Raw genomic sequence first — 13,143 nt, 5'->3', positions numbered from 1 at the left:
AATCGGTACTTCCATGGCTTCTTAATCGTACCATTTATATAAGGTTCTGCGAGTACTGTCGATAAACATACTGTAACAATAATATTAAAATAAATATTGTATAAAACATTAATCAGAAATCAGAAATCATAAATCAGAATCATTCATTCGCTGTAGTTATCATGGATAAACTTGTTGATGGTCTATTTACCATTTTTGAATCTATGTCATTTCGTAAGTGTTATGGCTCAGGAGAAGAAATGACAAAAAACTGCAACAGTAACACATCTTTTAAATCAAGGTTGGTTTACATTACAAGTTATTTAATAAGTAACTAGAAGAACACATTTATTTTTATTATCAGGTATATTTATAATTTAGGTAAGTAATCATTAATTTTATAATAAGCTTTTTACTTAATTACTTTAAATTTATTTTAAGACAAATTCAAAATATTGTCTGGTATCCTAAATAGCTTATATGCGTCCCACTGCTGAGCACAGACGTCCCTTCAATCAATCGGAAGGGGTATGGAGTATACTCCAACATGAGCTCCAGTGCCAGACCAGAGATTGTTATATAGAAGCTATTCTGAGTGAGGATTCAGTTAAAAATAATAACAAAAATTAATACTTACTCAACAAAATAAGGAAAAACTTAAGCTCTTGAAAACTCATCGTGGCTTTTTTTAGAAATATTAATTAACTAATTAATTAAGGAAGTCCTTTTTTTAATTTGAATAAATACTATTTGATAACTTGATAGAAACACAACGACTAAGTAATAAGACGCAAAACATTACAGTTTGCCTTACTGAATTGAATCTGACTTTATAACAATAAAAGTTACAATTTAATTACCCAAAGTTATAATTGATTACATAAGTGACTGCCTACCTACTGTGTTTTTTGAACATTTCACGTGCGCAACAGGTGGACAAGAGCGAACTTCATAATTACTTACAAGAAATTAATTATTAATAAAAAAAAAACGAAAACGGGAGCGTCAGTTCGTTCCCGGCACCGGACTTGATCCAATGAGTGTATTTATGTACTATTACAACTCTGCCTACCCTTTCAGGGATACAGGCCCCGATACCGACCCCGCCGGCGTGGTCGACGATCTCCCTCAATCAGCGCTTATCGCTATCGACCCACTAGCCTCGATTAATTCTTTCAAATATTTTTCCTCTCAGACGACGCCCTGAGCCGAGGTTCGCGCGCAACTGGGCACCCTCAGGCCTGTTGTCTTAAACGTTGTACCGGGTGAGAGCCTTCAGCGCTCCCCATTTGTCCGGCCAAGTAGTTAATCTGCGGTAAATCTACAATACTTTATTGCACAACAACATATATAAAGGACATAAACATACGAATAAAACATAAGCACAATAGGCGGCCTCATTGCTAAACAGCAATTTCTGCCAGGCAACCTTAGGGTGAAAGAAGATTATTCATTGGAGCACGGGCTGGTGCAATAAACATATAATGATACCAACATAACAAAAAAAAAGATTAATTATTAATATATACTTATCTAAAGAAATAATATACATATATATATATATATATAGTCAGAAATAGTAGTAGTAGTAGTAGTAGTAGTAGTCAGTATGTAGTTGTATATATGTGTAGTCAGTAGTGGTGTCAGTGTTTTCATTAGTCTGTCTGTAAAAAGATTACCAATTAGTGTTAACTACAAAATCCATGGGGTTTAGAATTAAAAAAGAAGGTTTGACGAAAAGGTACCTACATACTTACTAAAAAACTCGAATTCCGGATAAACCCCGCGTATTTCGAGAAAGTCGCCATAGAACAAAAATATCAACTAACAAGTTGCGTCTTAACAAAGACGCTTCGAATGAGATATATCTGAAATCTGTTCGTGGGGGGGGACGGTTTGACTCATCATCCTTTCCCTAATAAATACGATCCAAACAACAAATGTATCACTGCCTCCATGATTCAGTGGTTTGAGCGTTAGGCTCACGATCCGGAGGTCCCGGTGGGACACATCACAAAAATCACTTTGCGATCCCTAGTTGGGTTATAGGACATCACAGACTGGTCAACTGATTGTCCGAAAGAAAAATGATCCATGCTTCTGAAGACACGTTAAGCTGTTGGTCCCGGTTACAACTTACTGATGTAAGTTAGTAGTCGTTACACGAGTCATGTCAGGGGCCTGTGGCGGCTCAATAGTAACCCTGACACCAGGGTTGATGGGGTTGGTAATCTACCTCGCAACCCACACGATAGAAGAATGTACATGGGAAATTATAGCTGATCTAGTCAAGAATATCTGTGCAGTTCGTCGATAGAATTTATTGTGATAGAAGACAAAGTCATTTGTACCAAAGACGCAGTTATTATTTACGATTGGCAATATGTAGGTACACTTTACCACCACAGGCAATTTCTATCCAAAATACACTGAGTTTAAGGCTTTATGCGGATGGTGAAATAGTCAATTCTGGTTTCGAAGCCATAGTGACTTCCCAGGTCTGCGTGTGACCGCTCATTCTATTCAATATTACCTGATGAAATTACAGTGCAATGGTTTGGTTACCTGTCAGGCGAACATACATACATAAACTCACGCCTATTTCCCACCGGGATAAGCAGAGACTATAGAATTAAATTTGCTTCGATCCTGACACACTTTTCTTGCTTCCTCCACATTCATCAGTCGCTTCATACACGCACGTCGGTTCAGAGTAGATCGTATTAAATCTTTTCTAAGGACTTCTCAAATTTGGTCAATGTAAGTCCTTCTCAGTCTTCCTCTGCCAGCCCTACCATCAACTTTCGCTTCAGCGAAATAAGTTTATATTTAAAAGAATTGATTGACTCGCGATAAGCGCTGAATATGAGAACTTGTTGACCACGCCGAAGGGATCGGGATCGGGAGAAATGCAATGAAAAGACACAAATGTAATAGAACTTTTAATTTATTCATCATGGTCACACATAAGACTTTCAGGATCCTTTTCACATATAAACGCTGATCGTTTTTCACAAGACGAATTGTCTAGATTACCATTACGGAACATTCCGCCACAGAACTGACTGTCGGGGTTATTTGGCTCTCCTGGATTCCATCTCTCATACCCAGCTTCATTCAATGTTTGACCTGGAAATACAGAATCAAAGTCAGAAATTGGTTTTCTTTCCTTAAAGAATAATAAAACAATACAGGAGGTCTAACATGCCACATTTTTGCAATTCATCTAACAAATTTATATTGTTGTTTGACATTTGCGCATATAAAAGTAAATGCGCAATGCTGATTGGTCGTCTGGCTTAACCGTGTCGTCAGAATATACACGTGATAAACCTAAACAAAGGCGAACTGAAGCTCAAAACGAATAATGCTCCGATGGTTCGGAGAGAGTAAGTAGCCTTACGAATTCATAATTCAAGTGTTAGTGGTAGAGTTGGTAGAGGAAGGCGTACAGTCATGAGCAATATAATGTACCCACTTTAGGACTCTGTCGCACTAACATATTTGACATTTAGTGAGACATACAGTTCAATTTGTCAACAAAGTTAATGTGACATGGTACCAAAGTGTATACATATATTAATGCTCGTGACCGTACATACCTCGATCAGATCCAACATGTTTTATAAAAATCTCATCAATTCCATCTCTGTCAATCGCAGCAGAGAAAACAAAAATAAATTTGTTTCATTTTAGTTTTTTAACTGTACGTATTATGTTGATAATAGTTCTACCTAATGGGTTTAATAAAAGCGCGTTGCTTATAGAAATCAATGTTAATACTTTCTAACTTGGCCCTTCCAACTTCTTTCTTCTATTCCGTGAATTGATTTTGTTAAAATTGTTCATAAAAAAATGTATTTACAGTATATAAATAACAGCAGCATAGCATGTAGCTTGTATTTTTACAGCATTATAAAAAGAAAGACTATTTATATAAATTATAATAGTGGCTCCCTATACGACTTCGGCGAAATTCCCATATCCTCTCACTCCTTTTCAATATCCTTCATAATCCCAATACTCCCCCTTACCTCAAAGAGCGTTTTAGTTTGAGGACGGAAGTTCACGAACGGCTGCCTCGATCGTGCACTAGGATGCTATTGGTAGCTCCCACCCATCGAACTGACTACTACGGCCAGTCTTTTACTGTGCAAGCTGTGCGTTTATAGAACTCCTTACCTGCTTCCATCAGAGTCGCTAACTCTCTTCAGAGCTTCAAAAACCAGTTGCGAGTTCATTTTGAATTCTTATGCGGATATTCTTAGGATATTACTAATAAATATGATGTATTTTATTTATTTCAATACTTGTTTTGTATGTGTGTGTGTGTATAGTCTATTATTTATTATTATAGTTTTCTCTGATTATGGTTAGGTATATTTTTAGTATATATGGTTAATATTATACTGAGTATTTATTAATATATTATGTACGTATAGTATAGAGTATTTATTATATTAACTTTAGTTTTACTTTTAGGTATATTTTTTTTTATTGCACCATCCCGCATCCAAGTTGTTTGCAAATGTTTGTTTCCTTTTGGTGGTTGCCTGGAAGAAATTGCTCTAGAGCAATAAGGCCGCCCAAATTGTACTGTTTTCATGTGTTATGTCTGATTGTTGAAATTTTAGTTCTGTGCAATAAAGTATATTTGATTGATTGATGGATAATAAAAATATCTATTGCTAAAATGTCTGTTGTGTATCTAAATAAATACATAAATGATGATGTAAAACTCAGAAAACCTACCATGAATGGTCAAATATTCTCCACGCTCATTCCAATCGTGGAAACCAACGAAGACCACATCAGTATTAATCTCTGGGCCAGCATATGTACCAGGTGGATATTTGGCGAAGATTTCTTTAAGGATGTTGCTCTCGACTTCGCTGTTGATAATGGCTAGATGACCACCCTCAGACATACAGGTCATAAAGGCTCTTGACCAGATGCGAGTCATCTTATGGAACTTGTAACATTTGCCTGTGCGCTGGTCGAGATTATAACCTGAAAAGTAAACGTACAAATTGGAATAAGTAAAGAAATACAGTCAATTCAAATTCAAATTCAAATTCAAAAATATCTTTATTCAGTAGGTACCATAGTTACACTTTGAATCGTCAATTTTTACATAACGAACGTCTCATCCGCCTAAAACTACTGCATCTTCTCACAACCTGTATAGCCGGGGAAAAGAAGCTGCAAGAAAAACCTCGGCACAGGGCCCTAAACGTTCTTTAAAAAAATAAAAATAAACATAAAATATTGATATACAATTGAGTAATTTAGCTGCCTAATATCAGTTCATGGATTAAAACAGGTAGTCCGACAAACATTTTGCAGGGCAGTGTCGAACTATCGAATTTGTCGGATTATAGAGTAGTGCCTAAGACCCCCTATAGTCCATTGTTAGGTAAGTTTACGTAATACACAATGAATAAACAGTAAACAATGAACATATGCTAGGCCGCCACGCTATCCTCTCGCAAGTATGTATCGAGTCAAACTAAGCAGTCAGAATAAAAGCGTACAAGTTGTAACGGGTTCAATCGTGAATTAGCGAGTACTTGTATGTAATGGCAGCCTCCATGGTCTAGTGGTTAGAGCGTTAGGCTCACGATCTGGAGGTCCGGGTTCAATTCCCGATGGGGACATTGTCGAAATCACTTTGTGAGACTGTCCTTTGTTTGGTAAGGACTTTTCAGGCTTGAATCACCTGATTGTCCGAAACACATTCCGTGCTTCGGAGGGCACGTTAAGCCGTTGGTCCCGGCTATTAGCCGTAAAAACACCTCCACCAACACGCAGTGGAGCAGCGTGGTGGAGTATGCTCCATACCCCCTCCGGTTGATTGAGGGGAGGCCTGTGCCCAGCAGTGGGACGTATATAGGCAGTTTATGTTATGTTTATGTGTATGTAATGGACGATATCGGATTATACGGGGTGCCGCATTAACCAGGGGCCGGATTACCGGGGCTCCACTGTATTTCAATGTCGGTTATCAGTTTGCTTCTATCGTGTGGGTTGTGAGGTGGAGTACCAACCCCATCAACCCTGGTGTCAGGGTTGCTATTGAGCCGCCAAAGGCCCCCTGACATGGCTCATGTGACGACTACATACTTACATTAGTAAGTAGTCGGGACCAACGGCTTAACGTGCGCTCCGAAGCACGAATCATCTTACTTTCGGACAATCTGGTGATCAGCCAGTAATGTCCTAAGCATACTAGTGACCACAAAGTAATTTTTATGGTATGTCCCCACCGGGAATCGAACCTGGGACCTCCGGATCGTGAGCCCAACGCTGAACTACTGGACCACGGAGGTCATTGACGTTGACGGACATCAGTGATGATCAGTTAACACTTGCAAAGTCAAGACTAATAAAAAAAAATCAAAAGAGATTTATTCCAATTATACTGTACAAAAAAGATGTCATAGTTACATTATAAAAAGAAAAAATACAGTTCTACTAGTACTAGTTAGTTGTGACTATGTTTCAGTTAAGTTATACCTCATCATCTCCTGTTCTTTTCCCACTCTAATTTTCGCCATAACGTGTTTTCATCATACATCCGTCTCTGTCTATCGCAGCAGAGAAAATAAAAATCAATTTGTTTCCTCTTAGTTTTTTTAACGGTATTTACGTTGATAAGAACTCAGAGTTGGTTTTTATTAGCTACAACTAACACTTGCCTGAAGTAATAAAAACCCGTACACATACATACATAATATACATAAACTCACGCCTATTTTCCACCGGGGTAAGCAGAGACTATAGAATTCCATTTGCTTCGATCCTGACACACTTCTCTTGCTTCCTCCATATTCGTCAATCGCTTCATACGCGCACGCCGGTTCAGAGTAGATCGTAACCTTTTCTAAGGACATCTCCCATGTAAGTCCTTCTAGGTCTTCCTCTGCCAGCCCTACCATCAACTTCCGCTTTACATACCGCTTTCGCAATTCTATTATCCATTGTTCAATACATGAACATAAATATCGAATGTGTACAACAACTTTTTATTTTTTTACTTTTAAAATGGTAACTTTAGTATTTTTGTATTGTGGCAACATTTACATTTGTCTTCTCTCGCTTCTCGACAATGTCTTGCGAGCGGTCGGATGATGTCCGACCTTAAATTAATATTTTTTCTATAGTGAAATCCATATTTCCAAGTTACTTTGTTTTATTTATAAAAATCCTTCATCCGCTCTACGTGTCCAAACCAACTTAACATTCCCTTCTCAATCTTAGTCACTATATTCTCTTTCACACCACATCAAAAAAAGCGCGTAGCTTATAGAAATCAATGTTGATACTTTATATTTAACTTGTTGTTGTCTTCATCTGTGTGAATTTGTTTTGTATGTTGTGTGCAATAAAGTATATTTGATTTGATTTGTATTGGCCGGAGAAATTGGGAGCACTGAGGGTACTCACCCGGTACACAATTTGAAGCAACAGGCCTGAGGGTGACCAGATAGGCGCGAACTTCGACTCAGGGCGTCGTCCGTTTGAGGTGATTATAATTGAAAGAATTCATTGGCCCTAATGGTCTGATAGCGATAAGCGCTGATTGAGGGAGATAAGTATGTTTATTGTTTGGAGTATCGGGGAGGGGCACACGGTACATATAGGTAAGAGCGATGTACTGCCGTGTCTACCGGGTGAGCTGCAATGTCCTACTACCCACAACATTATTTTTATTTTATTATGTTCCGTACTTTAATTGTTCTTGATGTATATAATGTTTTTGAACGTTGTATAAATTGATTGATGACAGGAAACCTAGCATCGAGACAAACCATTCCTGGTTTAGCGATGCTATGCGTCAAAACTGTATACTCAAAGTTTATCAAATAAATAAATTAAAAAAAAAAAAAGTACCTCATCTTAGGAATACAATACACCAAAATACGTCATTAGAGTACTCATTCCAACAAATGTAAAGCGTATTAGTTCAGATGGTACATCTGTGTTAATACGTATATTCACTTAGCAGGTTCAAAGAAACTAATTTAGGCTTTACTCGCACGCAAAGCGGTGTCATTAAAGCCAAATCCAAAATTTCAAAGACCCAAATCTAATCAAATCTAATTATAAGGGAACGAACATTCTATCAACACCTTTTTTCTTAAATAAACAATAGGGAATTAAGACAACCGGTGTAGGTTACTTCATTACCGACCTAGAAGACCTGGGGGGTTAAAAAGGCCATATCAAAGCAATTCATCTATAAAAGCAATATAGAATTTTAACATTTGCGCATATGCAGGCAAGTGCGCAATGCAAGCAAATGTCAATTATCAATATTGCTATTCTTGATGAATTGCTTTGACGTGGCCTTTTTAACCCCCCCTGTTAGATCATCATCACTAACAAATTCACTAATTTAAGAGCCACGCTCTTCTTGGTGTAGGATTCTCCATGCTACTTTTATAGGGAAAAAGGTGGTTTCCCTCTTGCCTTCCGCTCCGCAGTGCTCTGTCTGACGCGAGTGGGACGGCGTCCAGAGCAGTCTATTTCAAAGCCATACTAAGATTCCTGTCCTCTACCTCTGAATAGTATTGACAATAACCTACTACAGCATCATTTTCACGCTGATCAATTCGTCGCTGTCGCGAACTGACGTATCTGCAATTTTTGGAGAAAATGATTTGCACCTTTTGCAGCTATCAATAATACACAAATAACTTTCACTTCACGAAAAAAAAAAAATATTCGGTCGAATTGAGAACCTCCTCCTTTTTTGAAGTCGGTAAAAAATACAGTTAGCCACGAATTGTGAGCTCTAACAATACTCATGTCAATACGGGAATGTACTTTCTAATCTAGTTATCGAAGGCAAACATAAAGTTCAACCGCTGGTACGAACTTAGGGGTCAAAGTAATCAAACTCACCACTGTCAGGAGATCCACAAGAATTCATACTCATTCTTGGAGTGATCTTCTTGAAACAGAAGTAGGGAAGGGTTTCGTTGCAATTCCCATCAGCTAATTTCCCATCAGGTATCTGCACCAAGCAACTTTCGAGATTGTTATCGTTATCAGGTTCATTTTTCATCCAGACGTGAGGAATATCTGATAAACGAATTCCTGGAAACAAATAAGGTACTTAAGCTACACCCCGGACACTTCATACAAACAAGGTCGTTTTACACAGAGACTACACATTGATATTGGTCCTAATTCCTATAAACACCATCTAATTTTACTTTAAGTTATATGTGTCATTTTCTTGTCCGCCGAAAAGGAAAAGGACGTGTAATCGATAGACATAAAATTTATGGAACACACGTCAATTTTAAGCACAAATCTAAAACAACCATCTGAAAATTTCACATTGACAGCACACGTCAAAGGGTTTGCATACCAGCGAGACACCTTTTTGATTCGCCCGGGTTATTCATTCATTTACACAATCTTTCCAAAATTAAGAGCTGTCAATCATCCGTCTCTTTCCTTTTCGGTGGATAAGAAAATGACAGGTATAACTTAAAGTAAAATAAGGAGGTGTCTGCAGGTATCGGGGCCATTATCGTACACGCGCCTGCGCATTTGTGACGTCTCACGCCATACGATTCAAGTCTAAACTTTGTTCGAGGGGGAGTGGTATACCTAGCTCAGACCGTTGAGTATGCTATAATCATTTATGATCCAAACATGAATTCGCAAACAAATTCGACAATCATTGGTTTAAGCCTGTGCTGGATTCAAACCTGCGAACTCAAAGTGAGAAGCAATCGTTCTGCCAACTGGGCTAGTACTCAAATCATAATAGACGGCTAGTGAGCCTTATTAAAATTCCTTATTCTATGCTATCAAGTTGGTCTCACAGAAAGCTCGGTGAGGTGTGGGTAGGTACTTAGTCCATCGTATGATGGATGTACCCCTGACTACCCCGATTGGGATAAAGTCATACGTAAATAGGGTCCACATAATATCAGCGTCGTGGTTCACGCCGCGACTTGTGCTGAGTGAGGCCCTTTTATCTCAGGACGTCCACCACCACCTTATGATCATTTCGACAAACATCCGTCTTGCTTTTTTGTAATTGTTTTAGTGGAAATTTGATATGATGTTGTTGTCTTTTTTTTTTGTGTGTGGTGTCCTTTTATAATCATCATCATCATCATCAGCCGTACGACGCCCACTGCTGGGCATAGGCCTCCCCCAAGGATCTCCACGACGATCGGTCCTGCGCTGCCCGCATCCAGCGGCTTCCCGCGACCTTCACCAGATCGTCGGTCCACCTTGTAGCGGGCCTACCCACTGAGCGTCGTCCGACACGCGGCCGCCACTCCAGAACCCTTCCGCCCCAGCGGCCATCGGTTCACCTCGCCATGTGTCCTGCCTTTTTTAATAAACTATTTCTATTCTATTCTATTATATATTAAAACTCACCTTCCACAGAAGTGTAGTCCTCTTTTGAAAATATGGAGTGTATTCCAGTCCACATGCCTGATTTTGAGGAGTCGTTATACATGCGAACCATTAAGTTCCGGATTTCTGTTGTGATAGGGGACGCTAGTACTGTGCCTGTAGAAAACAAATTTAAAGCTCACGTGAAGCTTACTTTATGTAAAAAAGCCTATTATAAGATTAATGATTACCTAAATGATAAAAATGTCTGGTATTGAATGTGTTCCTCTAGTTATTAAATAACTTGTAATGTAAGTACCCTCATTGATTTAAAAGATGTGTTGCTGTTGCAGTTTCTTGTCATTTCTTCTCCTCAGCCATAACACCTTGCGAAATGACGTAAATTCAAAAATGTTACATTGACCTTCAACAAGTTTATCCATGAGACATTTCTTTTTACTAAACGTCAAAACACGATATTAATATGGAATTTGTACGAAAAAGCACACTGTGTAACGGCTCACGATCCGGAGGTCCCGGGTTTGGATCCTGGTGGGGACATACCTATCACAAAAAAACATTTTGTGATCCCTAGTTTGGTTAGGACATGACAGGCTGATCACCTGATTGTCCAAAAAGTAAGATGATCCGTCATCGTCCCTCTCGATCGTCACCCTCCCCCATCCTGCCCTGGATCCAAACTCAAAGTCGATTTTATTTTGTTGATCCATGTAATAAAGATGCAATATAAATTACTAGCGACCCGCCCCGGCTTCGCTGAGGAAAAAATGAAATTATTAACGACATCACATTAAAAACCTCAAAAATTACAGTATTTCTCCACTATTTCATAGATGTTATTATTATTTATTTATTTATTTGTGTGTACACATTAAAACAGACACAAGAAACATACAAAGAAAACAGATAGTACAGGCAAGCTTATCTCTAAACAAAGAGATTTCTTCCAGCTAACCTACGTGACAAGAGAGACTTTCAAAGTATAATAATATTATATAGATAGACATACATACGCGTACAAAATACATTATTATATACTATACACCTTCCTATATCTATTAAAAAAACCTCATCAAAATCCGTTGCGTAGTTTTAAAGATTTACCTAAGCGTACATAGGAATATAGCGACAGAAAAAGCGACTTTGTTTTATACTATCTAGTGACTAGTGATGATTACCTTCAAGATGGCACCTCAGCCGGGCGTCATGCCAGGTGGCAGGTATCTCCTGGTACTTGATGTAGCCATTGGCTTCCTTGCTGTAGGTATAGTCGCATCGGAACCGCCTGGCATCTGTAGGTAATTATAAACATAAGATAAATATATTCTATTCTTCTTATTATTTTCTTATTATGATTTTGTTTTGTTTTTCTGTTTCTAATAATGAAAAAAAAAATTTTCTTTTTTATTATTATTTTACATGTGGTTTATGTTATATGTTGTGTTGTTCATAAAACGAAAGCTAGAAGGAAAGAGAGGAAGGGGAAGACCAAGAAGAGCTTACATAGAACAGATTAAAGAAAAGGTTAACGTCGTGTCTTAGGGAAGTCAAGGAATTGGCCTTTGATAGACTGGAATGGAAAATGCTGCACCGACAAGAGTGTGGCTCTTAAATTGATGATGTTATGGTGTGTGTTATGTATGTACCTACGTGTCTGTCTGTGTCCGAAAATAATAATAAATAATAAAATAATAATGTCTCTTTCTAAGTTTCAATCAATCAATACTACTTTATTGCGCAACGGCATATACACAGGACATAAAAATACGAATAAAAAATAATATAATAAAAATAATTAAATTACAATATTTTTTTGCCGGAGGGACTGGCCGGAATACGCACAGGACCACGAAAACTTGAAAGAGGAAGGAGAGGCCTTTGCCCAGCAGTGGGATCTTGTAGGCTAGATTAGATTAAATAAGATTAAACAATATAATTATGTATGAATGTAGTCGTTACATGAGCCATGTCAGGACCTTTGGCGGGTCAATAGTAACCCTGGCAACAGAGTCGATTGGATAAATAATTGATCTCATATCCCACACTAAGAAGAACTTATACAAGAAAGTAAAAAAAATGTTTCACTTACCTAAAACTTCAATTAAAAACATTAACAACAAAAAACATAACAACTGCTTCATTTTGTGTTTTTATCCGACCGCAGCGAAGCAAAAAGGAGGGTTATGTGTTCGACCGAAATGTATTGACACCACACACAAAAATGATCAAATCTCAACGAACCTTCACATTTTTACTTTTATAACGTAATTAACAGTTTTCTTAATTACTTCTACAGTTACAAGACACAATAATAATATGTAACGAATTAAGTAATGAGCTAAGAAATAAAAAAGGAATTAACTAATTTTCTTCGTATTGTTATAAAAGATTTTAGATAACGATTCAAAAGTCAAATAAAAACAATGAAATATAACACTTAAATGACTACCTACATTAAGATGACACCTATTTCCCGTTGGGCCAATTTCACCTCTTCGACTCCTCAATAGTCCAGTAGTTGCGCGTTAAGCTCACGATCCGAAGGTCCTGGGTTCGAATCCCGGTGGGGACATATCACAAAAATCACTTTGTGATCCCTAATCTCGTTAGAACATTGCAGGCTGATCACGTAATTGTCCAAAAAGTAAGATGATCCGTGTTTCAGAAGGCACGTTAAGCAGTTGGTCCCGGTTACTATTTACTGATGTAAGTACGTAGTCGTTACATGAGTCATGTCAGGGGCCTTTGGCGGCTCAATAGTAACCCTGACACCAG

General features: G+C 38.0%; 1 protein-coding gene across 1 annotated transcript; it reads right to left on the bottom strand.

Annotated features, from left to right (window-relative positions):
* Nucleotides 1-2,926: 2,926 nt before the first annotated feature.
* Nucleotides 2,927-12,583, bottom strand: LOC126377160 (C-type mannose receptor 2-like). Its single transcript, XM_050024852.1, has 6 exons — nucleotides 12,458-12,583; nucleotides 11,547-11,660; nucleotides 10,390-10,524; nucleotides 8,887-9,081; nucleotides 4,732-4,989; nucleotides 2,927-3,108 (listed from the first exon to the last, which is right to left on the bottom strand). The coding sequence occupies exons 1-6, from the start codon at nucleotides 12,507-12,509 to the stop codon at nucleotides 2,927-2,929; spliced, it is 936 nt and encodes a 311-aa protein (XP_049880809.1). The 5' UTR covers nucleotides 12,510-12,583.
* Between the last annotated feature and the right edge of the window lie 560 nt (nucleotides 12,584-13,143).

The sequence above is a fragment of the Pectinophora gossypiella genome, chromosome 22 (assembly GCF_024362695.1).
Source record: "Pectinophora gossypiella chromosome 22, ilPecGoss1.1, whole genome shotgun sequence".
Lineage (NCBI taxonomy): Eukaryota > Metazoa > Arthropoda > Insecta > Lepidoptera > Gelechiidae > Pectinophora > Pectinophora gossypiella.
This window is presented reverse-complemented; position numbering and strand designations above follow the sequence as displayed.

Bases quoted from the DNA above. Each gene is read 5' to 3' on its own strand.
- LOC126377160 (XM_050024852.1), bottom strand. From the start codon at position 12,509: ATGAAGCAGTTGTTATGTTTTTTGTTGTTAATGTTTTTAATTGAAGTT. The intron at 11,661-12,457 runs GTAAGTGAAACA...AATTACCTACAG, and splicing joins GTTTTTAATTGAAGTTTTAG to ATGCCAGGCGGTTCCGATGC. The intron at 3,109-4,731 runs GTAGGTTTTCTG...CTGTATTTCCAG, and splicing joins AGAATATTTGACCATTCATG to GTCAAACATTGAATGAAGCT.